This window comes from Rutilus rutilus (genome assembly GCF_951802725.1).
Source record: "Rutilus rutilus genome assembly, chromosome: 17".
Lineage (NCBI taxonomy): Eukaryota > Metazoa > Chordata > Actinopteri > Cypriniformes > Leuciscidae > Rutilus > Rutilus rutilus.
The window spans coordinates 28462681-28486877 of NC_140230.1; the positions used below are offsets into that span (position 1 = coordinate 28462681).

The following is a 24197-nucleotide window of genomic DNA, read 5'->3' on the forward strand; positions in this document are numbered from 1 at the left end:
CTGATGATGTTTCCTTAAAGGAGAACTCCGGTCAATTTTAACATTGAGCTCATTTTTTTGTAAATTTGGAGTGCTGTCAGTACAGTGAACAACGACAAAAATCGGTGTTGCCTACACCGTGTTATCCTCTTTTTAAAAATTTGCACCCTGTTGACTTCAGTGGGGCAGGTTTTAAACCTGCGTTTAGCCTCTTAACATCCTTGATGTGTCATTACAAGTGCACAGATCATGTGAGTGAGTTTATTTAGAGTGAACACGGTGAATCTGACTGCAGTAGATGTGAAAGATATGAATAAAAATGATAATAATTCAGCCAGCGAAAATACCTGTATTTACATCCTGTTTTCGGTCGAAGTCCATAGTAATCGATTGTCGAGTTCACGCGCATAGGTTTAGTACCTATGATCACGCGTGTGAACTGGACAATTGACAAATTTTAAAAAGAGGATAACACGGTGTAGGCAACACCGATTTCTGTCGTTGTTCTCTGTACTGACAGCACTCCAAATGTACAAAAAAATGAGCTCAATGTTAAAATTGACCGGAGTTCTCCTTTAATTTGCTGGTGTTTTTTCTATTTGCATGTTTTCTTCCGTTGCAGCATGTTGAACTTTTTTGCTATAGCAGCGTTTTTCTCTATTTGGTTGCGTTGTGAGTATTTTCATTGTGTGTTGTCAAAACTGATGAAGATATTTTCTTAGTTTGCTGGTGTTTTTTCGATTTGCATGCGTTTTCTTGCATTGCAGCGCATTGAGCTTTGTGCTGTTTGATGCGTGTTTCTGTATTTGGTTGCGTTTTGAGTATTTGCAGCGTGTTTCTGTATTTGGTTGCGTTTTGAGTATTTGCAGCGTGTTTCTGTATTTGGTTGCGTTTTGAGTATTTGCAGCTTGTTTCTGCATTTGGTTGCGTTGTGAATATTTGCAGCACATGTGTTTCCAAACTGATGAAGATGTTTTCTTAATTGGCTGGTGTTTTTTCTATTTGCATGTGTTTTCTTCAGCTGCGGCGCATTGAGCTCTCTCGACCACCGTAGCGGAGAGAGTCTGCAGCGCTGAATTCCTGGGAGCACATCACAGATCTCACCTGGACCACCAACACTACATCCCTCTCCAAGAAGGCCCAGCAGCGCCGGCTGAAAAGAGCACGTCTCGCATTCTACAGGGACACCATTCAGAATGTGCTGACCAGCTGCATCACTGTCAGGTGTGAGAACTGCAGCGTCGTAGACTGCAAAACCCTACAGCGGATAGTGAACACAGCTGCAAAGATCATCGGTATCCCTTTTTCCTCTACTCTGGACATTTTCCATGCACTTAAAGCCACCACTACTGTGAAGGACCCCACCCATCATGAAGACGGTACCTGAAGGCCCGCTCTGTCAGTCTGCTCAACGGCTTCTTCACCCGGGCTGTGAGAGCCCACAATCACCCCTATACATCCTGAACCAGAAACACGTCAACACCCCCCTCCCACTCCCACCCTATACCACACACTTAACCTTTTGCTGCGATTGTTCTCTAATAACTGTTCACTTCAAAATGTCTTTACAATTCTTATGTGCAATACTATATGAGCGGGACTAGGCTATGCATAGGTGAATGAGTCCATCTTCGGTAATACTCTCATTTCTCCCTATATGTGCACTGGACAATTTTTCTTTCATCTTGCACTATCCCTGTTTACACCGTTTTTGCCCTGAATGTCTCTTTTGTCTTCTGTATAACTGCGTCATGTGGAAATCTAAGCATATGTCTAAATTTTTATGTAAAGTATATGTATAGTCAGATATAGTCTTATTTCAATAGCTGTTTATACAGGTTATATAGTAATATGTACACTACCGTTCACAAGTTTGGGGTCAGTAAGAATAATTTTTTTTTGGAAAGAAGTTAAAGAAATTAATACTTTTATTCATCAAGGACACATTAAATTGATCAAAAGTGACAGTAAAGACATTTATAATGTTACAAAAGATTCTATTTCAAATAAATGTTGTTCTTTTGAACTTTCTATTCATCAAAGAATCCTGAGAAATAAAATGTATGACGGTTTCCACATAAATCTGAACTGTTTTCAACACTGATAATAATAAATGTTTCTTGATCATCAAATCATCATATGAGAAGGATTTCTGAAGGATCATGTGACACTGAAGACTGGAGTAATGATGCTGAAAATTCAGCTTTGATCACAGGAATAAATTACACTTTACTATATATTCACATAGAAAACAGCTGATTTACATTGGAATAATATTTCACAATTTTTACTGTATTTTTAATCAAATAAACACAGCTTTGGTGAGCAGAAGAGACTCTTTTAAAAACATAAAAAATCTTAGCGACCCCAAACTTGTGAACGGCAGTGTAGTTTTATAAAGCAGGATATATGTTTATATAAGCTATATGTCATATAGTTATAGATTTATATGGGTTAGCCAATGTTTTATGTGTTTGTATGTCTGTTTATGTTTATGTAGCACCGTGGTCCTGTGAGGCACGACATTCATTCCTTTCAATGTCTCCACATACAGCAGAATGACAATAAATCTCACTTAAACTTGAGAATCATAATAAGTTTCATATATAATTAAAATGTGTATATTAATCATTATTAAATCAAATAAAAACAATTTAAAATCAGTAATTGGGCATTTAAGGATAACAAAAATAATCTTTAGCATATCAGAAAAATAATCTTTAAATCTTTTAATCTTTAGTATTTAAAAAAAACTAAAATTTGACAAATATTCTATTATATAATTAGCTATTTTAGGTAAAATAAAAAAAGAATAGAATAATATTGTTATGTTATAATACATATATAAAAAATAAATAAGAAATAAAATTCACATTGTCTGCAAATGGCAAAATTACAGGAAAGTAGCTGTGACCACTGCATGCAAGAAACACAATCATGTCTCTAACAGCGTAATGCATCTACAGAAAACTAAAGAGATACAGCGTGTCAGAAAAGACACTAAACTGATCCAGATTCCCCAAAAAAAGAGAGTCCCCGTCCCCCTCTTTTACAGTAGCTAAATGTCAGATATGAAAATGAGCATTGTATGCACTGGTGGAGACAGATGGGTTGCGGGGTGGGGGGAGGCCAGGTTGAAAGGTCAGCACAAGACTGAAACAGTCACTTGTGTGTCCGAACAATCCCTCTATCGATCCGCCTTGAAGGAGTGGGCAGAAGACAGGCTGTATAGAGGAGGGCAGGGTTCAGTGACCTCTCATTCTTTCCACGGAGTGTCCGCGCTCTGCATGATAGAACTGCTCTGCAGAGAGGATAGTTTGTGTCACTCTGTGGCCGTTGTACTGTTGTCAATTGTACTGTAACTCATAGACATTAGGATTTTCTCTGCTCCTTCCTTTTTTTTCAGAAAAAAAGTAACATGCAAATATGGTGAAACATTTACATTAATTTATTTAAACTAAGGCATTTTAGTATTTTTCTAATTATTTGTCACTCTAATTACCCTGATTGTATTTGTATCATATTATGTTCGGAATATTTAATGAGACATTTTATGAGATAATATATATATATATATATATTAGGGCTGTGAAAAGATTAATCGCATCCAAAATAAAAGTTTGTGTTTAAATAATATATGTGTGTGTACGGTGTATAATTATTTTGTGTATATAAATACACACACATGCATGTATACAGTATATTTAAGAAATATTTGCATACATATACTGTATATATTTATATATAATTTATATTATATATAAAACAATTTTTTTATATATAAATAACACATTTTTATTAAATATATACATGCATGTGTGTGTATTTATATATACAAATTTAATTATACACAGTACACACACATATATTATTTAAACACAAACTTTTATTTTGGATGCGATTAATCTTTTCACAGCCCTAATATATATATATAAAATGTCTCATTAAATATTCCGAACATAATATGATACAAATACAATCAGGGTAACTAGAGTGACAAATAATTAGAAAAATACTAAAATGCCTTAGTTTAAATAAATTAATGTAAATGTTTCACCATATTTGCACAGCCCTAATTTATTCACTCGTTAAAATATATATATATATATATTTTTTTAGAATACCTTTATTAATTAAATACAACAAAACGTTTAATTACATATGAACAACCAGTCAATAAATACTAATTTTAGAACCAAACATATTCGGGCATAACTGAAAAATGACTCGCGGTTCAGTGAAGGAGTCAGGAGTGTTATTTTAGTATCATTTAGATAATAATTATAGTTTTTTATTAATATTTTGAATTACTTTTTATTTTATATGTTCTATTTTTGTTTTAATTGTTTTTAAAAAGTTTTAGTAATTTAGTGTTATTTTTGCCATTTTTATTAGTAGTTTAAGTTTATTTAGTTTTTATGTATTTTTATTTTATTTATATAGTTATTTTAGTACATTAAGTTAAACTAAATGAAAACGAGAAATGTTGCATTTGCTACTAGTTTTTTTAATGTTTTATTTCAGTAAATGTTTAATGTATTTCAAGTAGCGTACATTTCTATGGTTTTATGTTGAGTTTGAGGCTGTTTTGTGAATCTTTCTGATTGACTTATTAAAAGCAAAAGAGTAATTTATTTGTGAATTGGACATCACAGCTCGCGCTGTACTCATTGTTGCGTACAGGAACATTGGCTCTTTCAACAAACAGCATGGAAAGTCACAAAAAGAAAAGCTCAACAAGAATCGAAAATTGGCGTGATTTTGTAGATTTTTTTATTGAAAGCTTCATCAAAAGAAAAAAATATAAACAGAAGTTTAAACCTAACATCCACTGGTCTACAGACACTCTCAGGATCACAGCTCGAGCACATGGGAGGCAAGAAAGTGAAGCAACTCAAAAAAAACAAAACATTGTAGCATCGTAAAACTGTTCTTCTTTCATATTTCAACACCTGTACAAAAAAAAAAAAAAAAACATTTCCATAAATAATTCTCTATTTCATCTGCCAGTACGTTAGTGTCTAATTGAGGTTTTGCCGTTTGTCTTGAATTTGGTTGAATGTAGTACGCTGTTTCGTGACAGTCCAACGAACGAACGAACATTTGTCATTCAATGACCTCAACCGTGACAGCCAATCAGATGTACAGATAAAAATGCATGGCTTGGACCTCACATCCAATGAATAGGAGCCAGCGAAAACCTCCGAGTGGATAGAAGGTTTGATGGGATGAGAACTCCATCCAACAGTCAGAAAAACCTTCAGCTTAAACCCGACACATTTATTCACTCGTTAATGAAAAGCATGAAGACTGCAGAGTGTATAACGCATTCAATGACATCACACACCTCTCATAAGAGACAGCAGCCTGAGTTTTCTCTGTCCCCTTAAATACTGAATGCTTGATAGCAGCGAGCACATGATAAAAAGAACTCTCCAAGAAGACAGTGGATGACAGACACAAAACACAGTGACTTTTTTTTTTTTTTTGATTAAACAGGTGAAAAATGAAAAGCTAGCTTGTTGAAGCAGTGCTGACTTGGTGTTGTGAACTTGGCGTTGATTTAATCCACAGTGTGAACTTGTCTCATAGCTCAATGCAATAGTCATCCCAGAGGATAACATACACCAACTTTGCTTTAATACTGTCCCCTAGTGGCTAATTGAGATCATTATGTAGTTTTTATAGAGGTCATATTGTAAGGAATACAAGACCAAAGAGTTCATGATGGCGTTCAAATGAACACGTGAAGAAATCAAAATGATCATGATGTCTATCGTTGGCCCTTCAATAACAGGTGAATTAATTCCCAGAGAACCTCGACAACTCTTATTACCCGACAGTCCATAATTCACCATGTTTTGAAACTCTTTGCTGATGTGTTAAAGGGATAGTTCACCCAAAAATGAAAATTCTGTCATCATTTACTCACCATCAAGTTGTTCCAAACCTGTATGAGTTTCTTTGTTCTGCTGAACACAAAGGAAGATATTTGGAAGAACGTTTGTAATCAACAGATCTCGGTCCCCATTGACTTCCATAGTAGGAAAAAAATATACTATGGTAGTCAATGGGGACCGAGATCTGTTTGGTTACAAACATTCTTCCAAATATCTTCCTTTGTGTTCAGCAGAACAAAGAAACTCATACAGGTTTGAAACAACTTGAGGGTGAGTAAACAATGATAGAATTTTCATTTTTGGGTGAACTATCCCTTTAATAGAGGGCTGCAGGGATGAGGTATTTTTGTAGGCCAAAAACCCGGAAACGAGTTAGCATTTTAGCACTTCTGGTTCCATCATCCAAAAGTCAGTGGGTTTTATGAATGGGTCGAGCTCAATATATTTTCACATTTTATTTTGTCAGAATTTTAATGGTGGTGATGTTTAAGTTATGTGACAGTGGTGTAGTTTGTTTATAGCCTACAGTGCGTTTAGCTTTTTACCTGTGGCGATTGTATTCACGCTTCAGAATTGATAAAAGTTGTGTTCATTTGTGAAGATGGTCACAGAGCGTATTTTCTGCAATAATCCAAAAGCCAATGGAAAAATACTACAGAGTTTTTGTCAAAAGCGAACGAGGGCGATGCTAACTTCCGGGTTGGCCTACAAAAATACGTCATCACTCTATAGAGTTTTGTACTATCAGATTGCATCAAAAACATCTACTTCATGGTAAATAAAGGACAGCAGCCTTGTTTTATATATTAATATATGAGATGTTACCCCTTTCTACTCTTCTGTTTGCTAGTTTCCCCCCTCTGGAATGGGCAGCCTGATAAAATGAAAGCAGATTTCAGATATGGAAAGTCGAGATGTCAAACGTGATGCTTCTAACCCTAATTTGGAGCTGTCAAGGCACCAGAGCAACCGCCGGATCCCATGACGATGGGCACCTTAGACCCTGTCCCAAATAACAAACTCGATGCGTATTCGCTGTCTTGCGGATTACTTCACCAAAATCTGGACTTTAAAGCAACTGCAAGGGCTTTGGGACAGAGCCTTCGTTTTTCAAGTAAAGACTGTTGTTTTCACGAGAGATTTCCTATGGCATCTGGTTGATTAAAGAAACTTTGCATATAATATGAGGCGTTTCGATCGCAGAAAACATCTACATAGAAGGACGGAGGTGCTCAGAACAATATGTCATGCTAATGCTGCTAATTGCAAATGTTTCTCAGTGCCCCTAGAGCAAAGCTTGTGTTTTATGACCCGCAACACATTCTCCTGTGTTTCCTCATGGTAAAATTGCTTTCAATGAGGTAGTGATCTGTACACAGAGTTTAAATATACACTAGTGAGTGCTTCCTGTTAAGTTGAAATGATGAAAACGGCTTTCTTTGTGAGAAAGCTGAAACTGAACGGACGCGCGACGTGTTTAATAGTGGCCAACCGTGAGTCGGCGACTGGGAGGTGCAGAGATAGAGGTATAGTTCATTCAGCCGGGCAGACGCGAGATGATTGATGGTTCAGCCGCTCTCTGACGCCCTCTGCTGGGGAGATCACACTCATGAGAATCAGTGATGGTGGTTTTCTGCCTCTCAACTGAACGATTGACATAGATTCTGCAACAGTGGAAAGAAGTTTAAACCCTAAAGTACCAAATTTGGCCGTCAAGGTCAAACGGATACTTCTGAAACAAAATTAATATGCCAAAACATCTCAAATAGAAAAAAAGAAACTAAAAAAATCGATCCACTCCACTGTCTTGAGGGGGGTTTCTTCATCTTTGGTATAAAATATGCCATCCATGGGCTGCATTTGATCCACAGCTAAGAAAGACTAAAGAAATTGTCAACAATTTCCTATTACTATTGCTTTTTGCACACATTTGCTTTTTTTTTCCGTTTCGATTTAATCCATAAGCTTTTATCTATGTAGATTTGCACTGCCTTTTTTTTTTTTTTTTTTTTGACTGTTTTAGTTTTCTTTTCTTTTTTTCGCAATGAAACAAGCAAAGCAGGCTAAAAACACCTTAAAGCTCATAAAAAATATTGCAGATAAAAACAATAATGCCATTAAAAATGATCTGCACTACACAATAAACTGCATTTCCCATGATGCAGTGGATTAACATTTTTTCCTCTGTTTCTAAAAAAATGCAACTCTTGTTTAATCATCATCATCATCATCATGACCACAATATTTTTTTTTGTCTGTCCTCTCTTTTAAACACATAGTCACCACTGATAATTTAAAACGTCTCAAGGAGACCTCTCTCTTCTTTCTATGCTTTATACAGGTAATTTTCCTTTCCTTGTCAGGTCATTTTCACTGCATTCGTCAGTCTGTTCAGTTCAAACAGGAAAAAGTCTTAGATGTTTCTCGAAATTAAGGCAACAAAGATGAAAAAACATTAATATTCTCTAGAAAACTAAAATCTAACTCATAAAAAAAGAAAAGTAATAGTAGCTTAGAATCCGAGGAAGACTTCTTTCGCTCCTTCTCTCATTGTTTTACAAGAACGTGCTTCCTCGTCTAATAGAAAAACCCACTGTTTCTGAAAACCTACCTGCACATTCAAAAAAAGAATAGGAAAACTTGTACTTGTTTGAATTCGTTCACTTCATGAAGGTAAAGTTTTTTCGGGTAGCCGATTAACAGTAGGCTCAATCTCCCAGACGTCATTTCTCTCTTTTCCTGTCTGGTTGTGAGCTCTCCAAAGGTCCTCCGGTGTGGGCCAGGTGTTAAATAAATTGTTTGTTGTTGTTTTTTTTTTTTTAGATGCTTGTGCAAAAGTAGACACAAACGTGTTTTCCTATCTCTTGCGCTCTTGTCTTCAATGTTCCCTCGTCGCAGTCCCCCAGTCTCAAGGCAACGCAGTCACCTCAACGCCCCGCATCTCCTCTGGTTATCTGAACCAATGAGAAGACGAGAGTTTGAAAAGCATACTGGATTCAATTCAAGGTTCACTCATGGATCATCACTTAGTCCTGAAGGCCCAATAACAACAGCATTTATTGAGCTAAATAAAAATGCAGCTTGACCTCCAAGCCCAGCTTTATTTTCAAGTCTTAAAAATGTTGCTGCCGTTTTTATCCTCCATACTTCATGCAAAACATGCATTTTTTCCCCCAGAAATGCTATGAAGTTGCTAGCATTGAAACATTTTAGGAATCATCCTATTCAAATGCACAGACTATGTTCAAATCTAAATAAAAGGCTCTACAAAGGTTACAGTTTTGTTTTAGCACTGTTTCCAAAATGTTTTATTTTGGTTGTATAAAATTAAATTAAACGTAACCTTTCTTATACACTAATGTCCAAAAGTTTGGGGTTAGAAAGTCTTAGGCTGCATTTATTTGATCAAAATACAGTAATAATAGTAATACTGTGAAATATTACAATTTAAAATAACGATTTTCTATTTTTAATATATTTTATAATGTAATTTACTCCTGTGATGACAAAGCTTAATTTTTCTAGCATCATTACTCCAGTCTTCAGTGTCACATGATCCTTCAGAAATCATTCTCATATGCTCAAGATTTAGTGCTCAAGAAACATTTCTTATTATTATCAATGTTGAAAACAGTTGTGCTAGTCAATATTTTTGTGGAAACAGTGAACTCTTTGATGAATAGAAAGTTAAAAAGAACAGCATTTATTTGAAATAGAATCATAAATGTCATTAAATGTCATAAAAGTAAAAGCATTCATTTCTTTCAGAAAACTGGAGCTGGTTATTTCTGGTCATTTAGGTTTTGTTGTGATATATACAGTGCTATGCATAAGTGAATACACCCATGCTAAAGTTGACTAAAAAGAGGAATAAAAAATCATATTTTGGAAATTGAACTTCATGCCTTAATTTAAAAAATTAGGAAAAATCCAACCTTTAAGGACACCAATTTTCTTTGTGAATGAATAATGTATCGTAAATAAATAAATGTTCTTCCTTAAAATACATGGTGCATAAGTGAGTACACCCCTATGTTAAATTCCCATAGAGGCAGGCAGATTTTTATTTTTAAGTATTTTTAAAAAAAAATTTTTAGGATACTATGCATCCTGATAAAGTTCCCTTGGCCTTTGGAATTAAAATAGCCCCACATCATCACATAGCCTTCACCATACCTAGAGATTGGCATGGTTTTATTTCAGTTAGCCTAAAAGCTAGTTTGATTTGCATTGAGAGATGATCTTATGGAAAGTACCCCATGCCAATCTCTAGGTATGGTGAATGCTATGTGATGATGTGGGGCTATTTTAATTCCAAAGGCCAAGGGAACTTTATCAGGATGCATAGTATCCTAAAAAATTTTTTTTAAAAATACTTAAAAATAAAAATCTGCCTGCCTCTATGGGAATTTAACATAGGGGTGTACTCACTTATGCACCATGTATTTTAAGGAAGAACATTTATTTATTTACGATACATTATTCATTCACAAAGAAAATTGGTGTCCTTAAAGGTTGGATTTTTCCTAATTTTTTAAATTAAGGCATTAAGTTCAATTTCCAAAATATGATTTTTTATTCCTCTTTTTAGTCAACTTTAGCATGGGTGTATTCACTTATGCATTGCACTGTATATATTTTTTTTTGATTTCTTTATAAAAATGTTGTCCCCCAACTGCAACCAAAGTGCAATGTTGTAAAAACGTTGTGTGCTTAATGAATCATGCATATGGGAACAAGATACTTTGTCTCCAATTCATCTTATCAAAGTGAAGTGTCTCTCAAACTCACTTGGCGGGCTGAAAAGAGTAGGTGGGCGCGTGATCGCTGGTGTTGTCCACGCCCAGAGCCTGTTGCTGACCGCTACCGTCCTGCGACGAGGGAGGAACGCTCTGTGGAGAAGCCTCCGTCACCACTCCCTGGAAGGATATGATGTCATAATTACAGGATGCCCCCTCACAAAAAACAAAAATACCGCTTAACCGGAAAAAAGAAGGCTGTAGGGCTGTGTTTGGGTACTCAGACAGGATTGAACTTAAAGACGCGCTCCAGACTGGAGTCAAGCCTTGTAAAGCTGGAATAGAAGGCACTATGGAAGTTGTGGGTGGATTTTGGCCCTAGGCAACTGATCCCCACATTTTCAATTAGCAGCGCTCATCTAATCAGTTGGAGCAGTGAATGGATTTGCAGTCACCCAGAAACTCACCTCCACTGAGACAGCTGAGGCAGGCACCGCAGTGTACTGGGGAATGTAGGTCCCCTGCATAGGAGCAGCAGCCGCAGTCATGTACTGCAACAAAACACACACAGTCAATTCACACACACAGCAAACAGTGCATTCCTACGGACCTATGCACATTGTGGACAAACATTTTTCCAATGTTTTTTTTCTAAAGTGCTTGTTGATTTTATTTGTCTGTCTGATGAGAAAACTCACCACCCAATCAGATGTAAGATCTTTCATCACATGTGCGGAGTTGCTGCTGCATAGCATATTACAGTGTAACTTGTGGCACCTGTACATCAAAAGCTAATTTGCTTTAAAAATATGAAGCCCCGAAGGGGACATGGTGACGGAAGAAGATGTGAGGAGGAAAAAATGATTCAATAAATTTGCTGACAAAAGTTTTGTTTCCCTGACAAACTTTGCGTTCGCTCGCAAAAATATGAACTATATTTGAATGCTTTTGCGAGTGAGGGGGGATGCAAAACGTTTTAGAGCGAACATTGAAGTATATTTTTTCTCATTACCATGTCTCTTCAGGGGCTCCATAAAGAATCTCTTTGAGATGGATGATGAACGATAGCAAACCTGTTTTCACTACTTCTATAAGTTGAATCCTTTTTTCTTAATCTTAAGTACTAAAAATGAATAATTGTACTTTTACTCATTACATTTCTAATGATTTACAATTTCATTCAGCCCTTCAAGTTCCAAAGTACATATTTTACTGCTCATAATTACGTAAATCTATCCTCTTATTAAAAATATATGGCTGAGTTATACCTTCATTAATGTTTAATTAAACCAATATTGTATATGAACTTGAGTGCAAACATGTTCAGCGATCAGTCTACAAACCAGTTTTCTTTAAGTTAACAATAACACTGTGACAAACAACTTGATTCAGCGATAAAATCAGGTTTGGCTGTGTTTAACATTTAACAATGTCAGGTAAAAGGATTCAGGTTATTGGTTTTAGTTCACGTGATTAATTTCAAAAGCTAAGAACAAAGTTTGACCTTTTTTTAATTGCCTTATACTTAAGTACAAATCAATGTGGAAGCCTTTCATCATTTTTTGGCTAGATCCTATTAATTGAGTACAATATTAACACAGTATCCATATTTTATTTCCCGGTACTTTTTTGCTCTCCTGGGCAGAGCTTTACTTGGTCGTTCTTTGTTCTTTTTTTCTTAACAGTTTGCATACTTTTAATTAGAGTTTAGCTTTGTTCCTCTGCTCCTCTGTGATTCAGACCAGCTGAAGGTGAACAGGCCTTAAGATAGAGACAGCGGACACACTTACAGTGCCAGTGGTACCCAGGGACATGTGGTTCATTTGCTGGGTGAGGGGTGCCATCATGTTAGCGGGCTGCATGGAGATGGTGTGGTCCATGGTTGGCGTTATCACAGCACCCTACGAGAGGACACACATGTACAAGCACACTGTTACAGGTCAAACCGCGTGAAGGACGGGAGAGGAAATGAGCTACCATTCAACAACACATCTGGACGACTTCATTAGAGTCACTGATCACCCAGTCATGCTCTCAACTAAAAAAGCTCTCTCCTTCTTTCACTCATCTCATCACCGTACAGCCACAGCTGGGCCCTAATATGAGGGCCAGACGTGAGCTGTTCCACTTCAACAAGTGAAATAATGCGATCCAAATGCGAGTCATGCATACTTCTGCAGAGATGATGCATCGCTCACTTAACAGCAGAGCTGCTCCGCACCGCGGGTGTGTTTACGTTTCAGGCACACTGGGATGAGAGTGCTAACACATGTGAGGAACAGACGAGAGAGAGAGGGAGAGAGAGAGAGGGAGAGAGAGAGAGAGAGAGAGAGAGAGAGAGAGAGAGAGAGAGAGAGAGAGAGAGAGAGAGAGAGAGAGAGAGAGAGAGAGAGAGAAAGAAAACGGCTGCGATTTGTAACCGCCGACCTGAGCTATCATCTGATGCCGTCACACGACCGCTTCAGCAGAACTAGGCCAGAGACGTACACACACGCTCATTTTCACATGCCAACTTGATTAGGATTAATCTTTCCGAGGAGACCCTCCGTCAAACAGTTTGTCAGAAAGTTCAATTCTTCTCAGATGGTTTGGCAAAGGATGATGAGAAACCATTGTGCGGTGTACAACTCTGGTTACAGTTATGTGAGTGACTCTTTCTTGTTAGAAGTGCTGTGTTTAAGACTCTTATCAGAACATAATCACTCGCCCAATGTAGCAAAATGCTTCACTGCAAATTCATCTGTCCTGACTGCAGAAAAATCAGCGTTGTCATCACGAGATGTTAAAATATATTAAAAGAGAAACCTGTTATTCTAAATTGTCATAATATTACAGTTTTTACTGTATTTTTGATCAAATAAAAGCAGCCTTGGTAAGCATGTCTTTCTAAAACATAAATCTTACCGACCCCAAACTTTTGAATGGTAGTGTAAATGCCTTAAAAGACTTTAATCATCTGCTGTCGTCACTATGGCCAAGCAGACTGTTGGACAAAAAATCGTTTTTTAAGGTACTATTTTAACAAAAGGCCCGTTCACACCAAGAATGATAAATATAACTAAACTGATAACTATATCAGCATCCACAGCAATTCACAAAATCGTTCTGTTAATTCTAAGAGTGTGCTGCAGTTTTGACACTTTAAATGCTCGAGCTCTTTAAAGTAGGATGGATTCTGATTGGCTGCAAATGTTTTTAGCGTTCATCAGCTGGAAAAAATAGTTCTGAAAGTGATTCCAACGATACTATTGTGGTGTGGACTCTGCAATTATTTTATTTTTTAGAACTATATAGTTTATCATCCTTGGCGTGAAAGGGCCTTAAGGCTTCATTCTGGTATTTTTCACCATCTAATCAATATTTAATGGATAATTCATGGAAAAGCATCAACAATCAACTTTTCAAGCATGTCATAATTGTGATGTGACTAAGTGCATTTAAAATCTGGGAAAAATCCAATTCAAAATCTAATTAAATAAGCAGTTTAAGGATGTGACATTATGATGTAAAACGAATAAGACATTATAATAGTATTCTGTATTATTTCCGCTGCAGATCAATGTGAAATTTATGCAATTCGAGTGCAAAAGAGGGACATTCTGATAAAAATGCAAATTTGTTTTATGTACGGTATATAATCCAGTGTATGTATGGGAACTCCAGATTGTTTGTCATTTCGAACACAAAACGACTGGTTACCCCAGTGTGCCAACAGTAAAAAAAGAAGAAGAAAAAAAGAAGCCTTTCCACACACAAACTCGCACGCTTCAGTCTGTCTCTCAGCTTGCACAGCTTGGTGGTGCTGGTGCTTGCCTGTGCTTGAAGAATAAACTGTACAGGCACTTGGTGTCAGAAGCGCTCTGTCTCTATTCAAGCTTTCAGAGGTAAACCGTTCAGCGCCTTCCGCGTCTTAGCTTTCAGATGCGAGAGCCTCAAGCTAACAGTTCCCCCGCCCCACGACAAGCTTTCATAATGAGCGAAGAAAAAATAAATCCATGCTGAATAATTCTCCACTCTAATTTACAGCCGTATCAGTGTGAGACTTAGACAGATGATTAAAGCTGCGCTTGTGCGTACGTGTGCATGCGTGTGTGTTTTTCCTTCATTTCCCTGAGGGGGAGTATTTGGAAAGTGAGTGACATTCTGAGAGAGATTTCCGAGGCAGCCAATGAGATTTCTTTCTTCAAACAACAGCTTGTATGCTCATTTTCAACCTCAGACCAAATATACATTTATCTAAGCTGATGTTTGCGAGTACTGGATGCCAAAAAAATGTCCGTGGCTGCACTTTAAAGCCAGAGGTTTCCGATGTAAACTGGACGAGCAGAAATCTCCTGTGACATCAGAGGAAGGAGAGTTTTTTTGCCAAGACATCTAAAATAGAGACAGGAAAAGGAAGTGGCTCTTTTTGTCTCTCTCAGGTACCGGCGCTTTAAAAAAGCAGGCTGCCAGGGAGGATGTCTAATATTATGCTTAAACAATATGTGCCAAGGCATAACCATGAATTCCCACAATTGAAACACACTTAAGAAAAACATATAGCGTGCATTTTTCTTTCTCACGCACACACACACGACACCCCGCCAATTCCCACCGTTCAAACAGAGCGTTCTCGGGCTGTGATGGGGCTGAGATAAACTTAAATCTTTACTCAAACATGGGCTTCTTTGTTTCTGCAAATGGCCGTGACTAGCGGGGGCTTAGAGAAGCGTTTCATTTCTTTTCTCTCCTCTTGCGTGGCGGTTCCACTTTAAGCGGCTTTGCCGTAATGCACTGCGGTCTTGATTCATTAATGTTCATTTCCAGGATGTGATTTGGTTAGGGCGGCTGGGGATTCTTCTCTGCGCTAAGATGGAAAGTAACAGGTACAGTTGAGTGATGGCCCTCTGGGTGGTGCATTGTGGGTAAGTGTGTGCCTGCTGGTTGGTGTGTGTGTGCCCTGCTGACAACATCTGTGCAGCTACCCTGCAGAAATTGCTTACACCAGCATGGATTTTCATGCTGGTTTATTCTGGTTAGTACTGGTCAACCAGCATGGTATGTATGTACACACTGATGATCCAAAACATTATGACCACCTGCCTAATATGCTGTTGGTCCTATGCGTGTTGCCAAAACAGCGCTCACCTGCTGAGGCATGGACTCTACAAGACCCCTGAAGGTGTCCTGTCGTATCTGGCACCAAGACATTAACAGCAGTTCCTTCAAGTCACGTAGGTTGCGAGGTGAAGCCACCGTGGATCGAACTTGTTGGCCCAGCACATCCCACAGATGCTCAATTGGATTGAGATCTGGGGAATTTGGAGGCCAGGGCAACACCTTGAACTCTTCATCATGTTCCTCAAATCCTTCCTGAACAATGTGTGCAGTGTGGCAGGGAGCATTATCCTGCTAAAAGAGTCCACCGCCATCAGGCAATACCCATTGTCACAAAGTGGTGTACCTGGTCTGCAACAATTTTTTATGTAGGTGGCACGTGTCAGATTTACATCCACGTGAATTGCCAGACCCAGGGTTTCCCAGCAGAACATTGCCCACAGGATCACACTTCCTCCACCGGCTTGTCGTCGTCCCACAGTGCATCCTGGTGCCACCACTTCCCAGGTAAACGGCGCACACGTACATGCACCGTCCGCGTAATGTAAAGGAAAACGGGACTCATCGGACCAGGCAACATTTTTCCACTGCTCCAAGGTCCAGTTCAGATGCTCATGTGCCCATGTAGGTGCTTTCAGCAGCAGTCCCATTCGCAGCAGAGTGCGATGTCCTTATCTCAGCCCTGATAAGGACACAAGTGAGCCAACCCACCCACCCACACACACCTGTCATCTGGTTGGAATAGTAATGTATAACTCAGCTGTATGGCCAACATAATCAGCAGGTCACAACAGCAGGTGCACTTAAGGTACCGATGTATACTAAAAACACACACACGCTGCACTGCGGAGAGGGAGCTCAGAGCGCTTCCATTGTCTGCTGATTTGCTTAAACCCTCATCGCAGGCTCTGGTCGCTATGGTCACGTGTCTCCACGGTAACAAGGTGCCAAATGCAGCGCCGTTCTCCAATAACAATGCTCCCCTTTCTCAGCCACTTTTAATTGCTTGCCTTCTCTCTTTGCAGGACCCACAAAAAAAACAAAAAACATGATTTCTTCCGCCTTTGTTTTCTTTCCAGGATTTTCAAATTAGGCAGAGATCAGCTCACAGACTCCCACTGCCACTGCCTCTCTCTCTCTCTCTCTCTCTCTCTCCCAGGCAGCTGAGGTCTTTTTTGATGGGTTGCCAGATCATTAGATATGAGGGTTTGGTTACAAACACATTTACACAACATAATCATGATCATCAAACCTCCCATCCGACTACACATGCACACGCACACTCGCACACATAAGTCTGGAATATCATTATCTAGACAGACATCTGCCTCCTTTTCTATAACTCTGTTTCACTTCTTGTGTTGCTCAGGATCATATGAAACTCTGCGTCTGCCTGCTGCGGATCTGGAAACAGCTGACTGAAGCCTTTTTTCAGGCCATGCCAATAAAAAAGCCCTGATCCCAGACTACCTTTGGCCATTTCCAAGGTGGAATGCAGACCCCTGGTTTACAGTAAATCCAAGATCAGGTGAGAGCCAAAGAGACGGTGGGCAGACCTACAGACCTCGGCCAAGGGATTGCCTTTTTCTACAAGACTTAAGGGAAAGAACACAAGAGAGGTAGTTTGTATGTGTGTATTTGTGCAGTGAGACAGAGAAAGAGAAAAGAAAGTCTCTTCAGGTTGACAAATATGTGCCGATGGAGCTCAGACAGAAGATCTATTAATCTGATTCAGACTGTCTGAAGGAACACAACTGGCCAATGAAGGCAAGTACATAGGCTATCCATTTAAACACATAAGCTTCTTCCGAAAACTTAGGCAGCTGACTTGTTGCCTCGCTGCCCTATCAGGCAATGACTTTGCAGGCAGCGTTTGCGCACGAAGGTACCGCATGAAACTGATTTCGGAAATGACAGTTTAATGATCTACAACAAAACAGAGAGCTTTGGGGAAAACTAAGCAAATATTTAATAACTACAATAATAATTTCTCACTAGAAATGACATCAAAAGTGTAAAACGTTGGTCAACAACATACATTTACACACAAACTGACCACCAACCACAACTTTTAGATGCCATCTTTATTTTTTCTAGTTCAACTGTCACAGAATGGAAAGCACAGGATTGTGGGATATCAAAGGCAGTGAATAATACATCTATGCTGCCTTCAAAAAACGATCAGATGAAGCTATCTCAGGAGACAGGAAGGTGATGCTAACATTGAATTCGGACGTTCCTTGATGCCTTCCTACCTTGCAATGCATCCTCCGAAGGCAGCATTTATCGGTTTTCGGATGCAACCATATAAACATCCTTTCTCTGACTATTCACAGCTTCCGCACTAACTTGCTCGGCCACAAGAGGGCGATGGGGGTAAAGAGCCACTTTTTTTTTTTACTCACAGAACATACACTCTTTCACAGAGATAAACAGAATCACTCTCACCTCTCCTCAATCCTCTCTAGCTGTCTGTTTCCTCATGTCCCCAACACACACGCACACACACCAAGATAAATGAACACCTCCTCAGCGGCACTTACCGTAGGTTGCATAACGTACTGTTGGTGAGGCATCCACGACGTACTCTGGACCTGTGGGCGGAAACCAGCATTTCTTAATTTCACTCCTCACCCCCCCTCCTACGCCTCTTCCCGCTGCCTCGAAGCCCCGATTCCCACAGAGCAGCCGAGGCAGGAGCAAGTAATACAAGTGCGATAATTACACAGGGATCGGAATTCTGCAGACAGCGATATTGTCTCCTAATTACAGCGCTGCGGCAGCAATTTCATCATCTGAGGCCGACTTGGACCCCAAAAAATATCTCCTTTCATCTCGCCACCATAGTAATTCCAACAATTACTTCATTTAGGACAGGGTTACTATAATTAACTAAAACTAAAACTATTAAAACTAATAGTTTCGTTACTTGAAATGAAATAAACTTTTTACCGTTCATCATTTTATTTGTATGACAGACTGGCCAAAAATTATGTCAGCACAATTTGGCATGCATCATTGTGCAATTACAAATAAAACGACTGACTCCAACTAAGCAAAATGCTTACAAAATCTTTAGCAAATCTTTAATAATATTTGACAAAAGGCTGAAGATGTCAACTTTTGGCCACTACTGTACTTACCATAGCGACATTTGTCATTTTCATTTAGTTTAACTTGATGTACTATAATAACTAAAACTAAAACAAATAAAAATGTATTAAATAAAAATGTATAAAAACTATTACAAATAGACTATTTAAATGAAAAATCTAAAATTAAAAAATGCTAAATATTAATAAAAACTAATAGTATCACAATGATACTAAAATAACACAGATTTAGGGCACAGTATGCTTGAGTATTATTTTTATACCACGCTTTTTATACCAAGCGGACTGAGGATAAGTGTCCACTTCCTGTCTGAGAGGATGGATGTATGCATTTAGATTCGTGAAAGTGCGTTTGAACAGTTGTAGGTGTCTAAATTTATATGCGGTGTCCTTTTATGTTGTTCTAGGAAGAAAAGCCTTTGGGATTTGTTCATCACTGTGATCTGCCTCGGGCGTCTCTCTCTTTCTCTCTAAACACACTAAGTCCACTAAGATGTGTAAGCGCACACCTTGTCTCTCTCTCCCCGACTGCTAAAAGATTCATGCTCTCGCTCTCCCTCCTTCTCTGCTCTTCTCTGTCCTTTCACTGGAGAGGGAAACAGTTGTCTCTTGTTCCATTCTCAAAGTTCTAGGGGAGAAATAAAGGTAGCAGCGCATTGATTTCCCGTCAGCTTGGCTTTGAGCTCGTATTGGCGGGTTCAGTGCAGTCTGCAATTTAAAATTAATTTGCCGGCCAGCGGGACACTTTTGCACGATTTCACGAATTTGATTTAGAGATAACCTTCCTGGCATGCAGAATTTATCATAAGAAACGTGCGGCCGAGAGTTTAAACTAGGACTAGGGTCAGCGTGGGTGGTTTGTATATGTGCGCTCGTGCTCGTGTATGTGTGTGTCGGCGTGTTTGCGCGAGGACGAGGTTCTCGTGAGGACGGGAGGTACATGATCTAAAGGGCTTAGCTATTCTCTACGCTCAGCAATGTTTTGTTTAGTTTAGCTTAAGCCAAATCAATTAGGGATGCTCATAGTCACTGTTTGCTCACTCCGTCTGACTGCAGGGCTGGAGAACAGCGTTAATAAGCTTTCCTAGCAAAACATCAAACACGGACAGTGATGGAAAAACACGCTATACCGCAACACGCTCTCCTCATATGCATGTGACAGAAACTGCGTTTGTTTGCATGCAATTGTGTTTGTAATACAGTTGCCCTCTAAAAGTATTTGGGAACTTTTGGACATTCAAGTTACACTTAAAAACACCTGAATGTCAATGCATTAGATATCAAACCAAGTAATTGATGCTAGACCTTTTCCCAGAAAGTGTTAAATTCATTTAACTAACGACTTCATGAAATGTTTTGCTGTCTTTCTTAAAAACAAAAGCATATTTTAAATGACATTTTATATATTATCACGTGTCTTAAGCGCCCAGATGTTTCTAGGGTCCACGCTATAAATGTCTGTGAATGTATGAGTTTGTTTGCCTGCAGCAAGGGTTCGTATATGCTGTGATCTTACCTGATATGTGGAGACAGGAGAGGCTGCGATGAATGGAGTGATTGACGTTTGAGCGATCATGCGGTTTGTGGAGATGCTGTATGGTGAGGAGTAGAACCTGCAAGGTACACAAAAACACTATTAGTACCCTATTCTGTTTGTCTAGGGGTGTGTAGTTTGGTTCTCTTGGTCTGGATCAAAAAAGAAAATTAAACATTTAGTCTTCGTTCGCTTCACTTAGTTCACACTGTCATTTTTAAGACCAAACCTAAAGATTCGAAACTTTCATGAGGTATATTTTGCGACAGAACTTACGAACATTGATGCGCACCAGGGCTTGGATGGCTGCGTTCACACATTCAGATGAACCGCACAAACAGAGCAATCGCACCGGAGTTTGTTTTAATCAAACCAAACCTGACAAGTGTAAAGACACCCTAAGACAAGGGTTTTAAAACTTGGGTTCGGTTATTAATTTGTAGGATTTTTTGATGAATGGAAATTTCAAAAGAACCGCATTTATTTGAAATAGAAATGTTTTGTAACGTTATAAATGCATCCTTGTTGACTAAAAAAGTTTAGCATTAATAAAAACGATTATGTCTGTGTGTATCTGTTTATATGCATAGGCTTGTCACAACAGTTAATTTGTTGAGCCCTCCGTGTTACCGGAGCAACAGCATTTTCCAATAGCTACAGTTCTCAGGCAGGACTTTATTTATCAGTGTACCTACTGCGGACATGTTTCATCTGCAAGCTCCGTTGCTAGGCTTTATTGATCGGCTTGTCTGGCAGCTGAGAAATGGAGCGTGGGGAGAGAAACGCTGTCTGCCCTAGAGAGCACATGCTCCCTTATGTCACAGTCACATAAGACGACCTGAGTGAGAGCATGTCCAGGAAGAAGGTAACACAATCTTTGAAGCAGGGTTCAAATGTGAAGCTTTACACACCAGTTTACGTTACTGTGCAATCCTTTTTTAGCCTAGCACCGCTCTGCTGTTATTTATGCCAGCTATTATCTTCAGCCCGTTGACATTGAGACGGCATGGGCTATTAAACAATTAAGAAGACTGTATGAACTCTCTCTATATATGCTAATGTGGTAGAAGTGATGGAAAGGAGAAAGGAGACAAATAAACCATTTCTCTTCCTCTGCACTTTCTAGTCAGCTCTTTTATTTACAATTCAGAATTTGCCTTCTTTTCCCAATTGCATATTTTTGTCATTCCTTATTTCGTTCCCTTTACCGCAGACAGCAAGTGCTGAGTAAGAGGTGCAAAAGGAGCCGAAGTTGGTAGCTGAGGTACATTTGGGAGACTATGACTGTTTCCCCAATGGGCCGGATCAGAGACAGAGCCCTGGGCACTTCGTCCACAGGAGCGGACAGACAGAAAGGGACTTATTTACCCAAGCCCGGCACCCATCTCCATGCCCTGAAACCAGCACCTGACGAAACACTTGCACCCTTCGGTGCAACAATGGCACAAAATGCAGATTGGATATGACATGTATGTGTGTGCCAGTGTACAAGACAACTCTGTAAAGTTTGGCATTATTCACTGCAGCTCAGACGTTGTTAACCCTGCTGAAAAGACCAAATTAAATCTGCATGAACCGCCTGGTTAGTCGAGACAGTCTTGCTAGTTAAGTTGACCCTATAAAGCCATATGTATCATTAATATGATCAATACCTTCCTGAAAGACCTTTTGTATATGATGTACCACATATCTTCAGCCCCCTGGTGGATTTTTCATGTTTCTCAGAAAGTAGAAATACTTTTTTTAGTTATAATTTTATAAATGTCCACCTTCGTGCTGGAATACCTTTTTGTGAAATGTTTGCCAATGTTGATAAAAAAAAAAAAAAAAAAAAGCATTTTGCACAAGCAACTTCCATACATTATTTCATACATTATTAATATACATTTTGGAACTACCATGTATTATTTTAATGTATCATTACAATGCATTTCTTAATGTAATATGCCCACCAAATTGAACTGAAAATCATTTTAATAATTTAATAATTAAATGAATTGAAAATTGAAACATATTTTTACTAAGATATTTTTAGAGTGGAAACTTATATTTATATGTTTTCTTATAAATACATTTACAGTATACACACTGCCATTACTGTTTCCATTAAGATGTTTTTTTAATGCAGTATGCATTAAATTAATCAAAAACGAGAATAAAGACATTTATAATATCACTAAAGATTTCTTTTTTTTTAAATAAATGCTGTTCTTTTAAACTTTCTACCCATCAAATATTTCTGCATCACAAAAATATTAAGTAGCAGAACTGTTTTCAACATTAATAATAATAAGAAATATTTCTTGAGTACCGGCATATTAGAATGATTTCTGAAGGATCACGTGACACTGAAGACATGAGTATTGATGCTAAAAATTCAGCTTAGCCATCTCATAAATAAATTACATTTTATAATATATATTCAAATAGAAAACAGCTATTTTAAAATGTAATAATATTTCATAAAAACGTATTATTTAAAATAATTTTAAACATTTCTAAAAAGACTCTCTAAAGATTATCTAAAAGTGATTTAAAATGTCTTGCTTTACTGGATTAGGAAACCTCAGACAAGCATACTACTAGCATATAAAACAAAACAATGTACTTTATGCTGGTGACTGCTGGTCTTTTCAGCAAGAATGAGGATGGATTCACTGCAAGAAGCTTATTTAAGAAATGGACCATGTAAGGACGGACCATTTTATCCTCGGACAACCTGTAAAGAAGTGAAAACTCAAAAAAACAAATGACTCTTACCCGTTCTGCATTGCAGTGGGGTCATAGGTCAGCGCCATGCCACTCTGAAACACAAGACAGACAGGACAAAGAGTGAAAGATTGTTCCGGTGAAGCAAGTATCCTATAAAGTCTATTGAGTAATGTTGGCAATAGAACAGGGTCATCTAATAGGGGACGGCCAAGTGCTCTTTATATCTTTAAAAGCACATGGCCGAGACTTGTAGCTGTGGATCCATTACCTCAGAGCGCTGGGCTGTAATACCAGACGGGCTCGGGTTCGATATGGCACAAAGTTATTTGGTATTTACAAGCCTGCAGAAAGCATAGCTCATGTTGACAGAGCCGTGCTAGCTAAGTGAATAAGGGGGGAAAGCTGGCCGCTTAGACCTGTATTGGACTGGAGCAGATAAACAACGCTCATATACTGCAACTTGTCGGGCGCCAAGTTTTCCTCCGTGGGGGAGAAAACCTGGAGACGGGTGGGAAAACCATCGACCTAACCTATGTGTGACTGGACACTCTATCTAGTTAATGTGGACCCCGGGGGTTGCATATTGAAATACGCCTTCATGAGAGAGTGCAGCCAAAGTCATGGTGTCTGCCAGCTCTTCATAATGGGCGCTCATGGTCTGGTCGGTATCTGGGCATGTTTCCCTGAACCGCCGCGTCATGCCAGCAGCTGGGGCTGCCCAGAAAATGCCAGTTGTTCACCCTGCCGCCATTTTCCCATCAGCCAACCCAGACGGCGAGACTTGCTTTGCGGGAATAAAAACAGGAGAGGGGAGATTAAAGGACTTGTGCGAAAGACTGGGAACTTAAACATGGCCAGATGACTCCATCAATCAAATGTTTTCTCCTGCCTCCCTTTCTTTCACTCCTTTCTCCTAGCCTGTGGTTGAGACAAAGGATTTGTTCCCGACTTATACCCTTCTTCAGGGTTGGGTATCCTGGGAAAGGGAAGGCAGTAGGGAACACTAGTGTTTAGTAATAGAGTAAACGCAACTCTGTGCTGCGCCGTGCTGAAACAACTAGTGAAACAACTGAAAACGGCGCTATTTGTTGTTACTGTACTGACCGAGAAACCGCTTCAGATG

At 38.8% G+C, this 24197-nt stretch overlaps 1 protein-coding gene across 1 annotated transcript in view; it reads right to left on the reverse strand.

Moving 5' to 3' along the window:
* Positions 1-8681: 8681 nt before the first annotated feature.
* rbms3 (RNA binding motif, single stranded interacting protein) overlaps positions 8682-24197 on the reverse strand; it is a 134517-nt gene continuing 119001 nt past the window's right edge. Inside the window, exons 8-14 of the mRNA XM_084384735.1 lie at positions 23123-23166; positions 20345-20441; positions 18259-18309; positions 12409-12519; positions 11086-11169; positions 10671-10798; positions 8682-8833 (exon numbers count right to left, since the gene is read on the reverse strand). Of these exons, the coding sequence (XP_084240861.1) occupies positions 8830-8833; positions 10671-10798; positions 11086-11169; positions 12409-12519; positions 18259-18309; positions 20345-20441; positions 23123-23166 (519 nt within the window). The 3' untranslated portion in view covers positions 8682-8829. The remainder of the gene's footprint in view (positions 8834-10670; positions 10799-11085; positions 11170-12408; positions 12520-18258; positions 18310-20344; positions 20442-23122; positions 23167-24197) is intronic.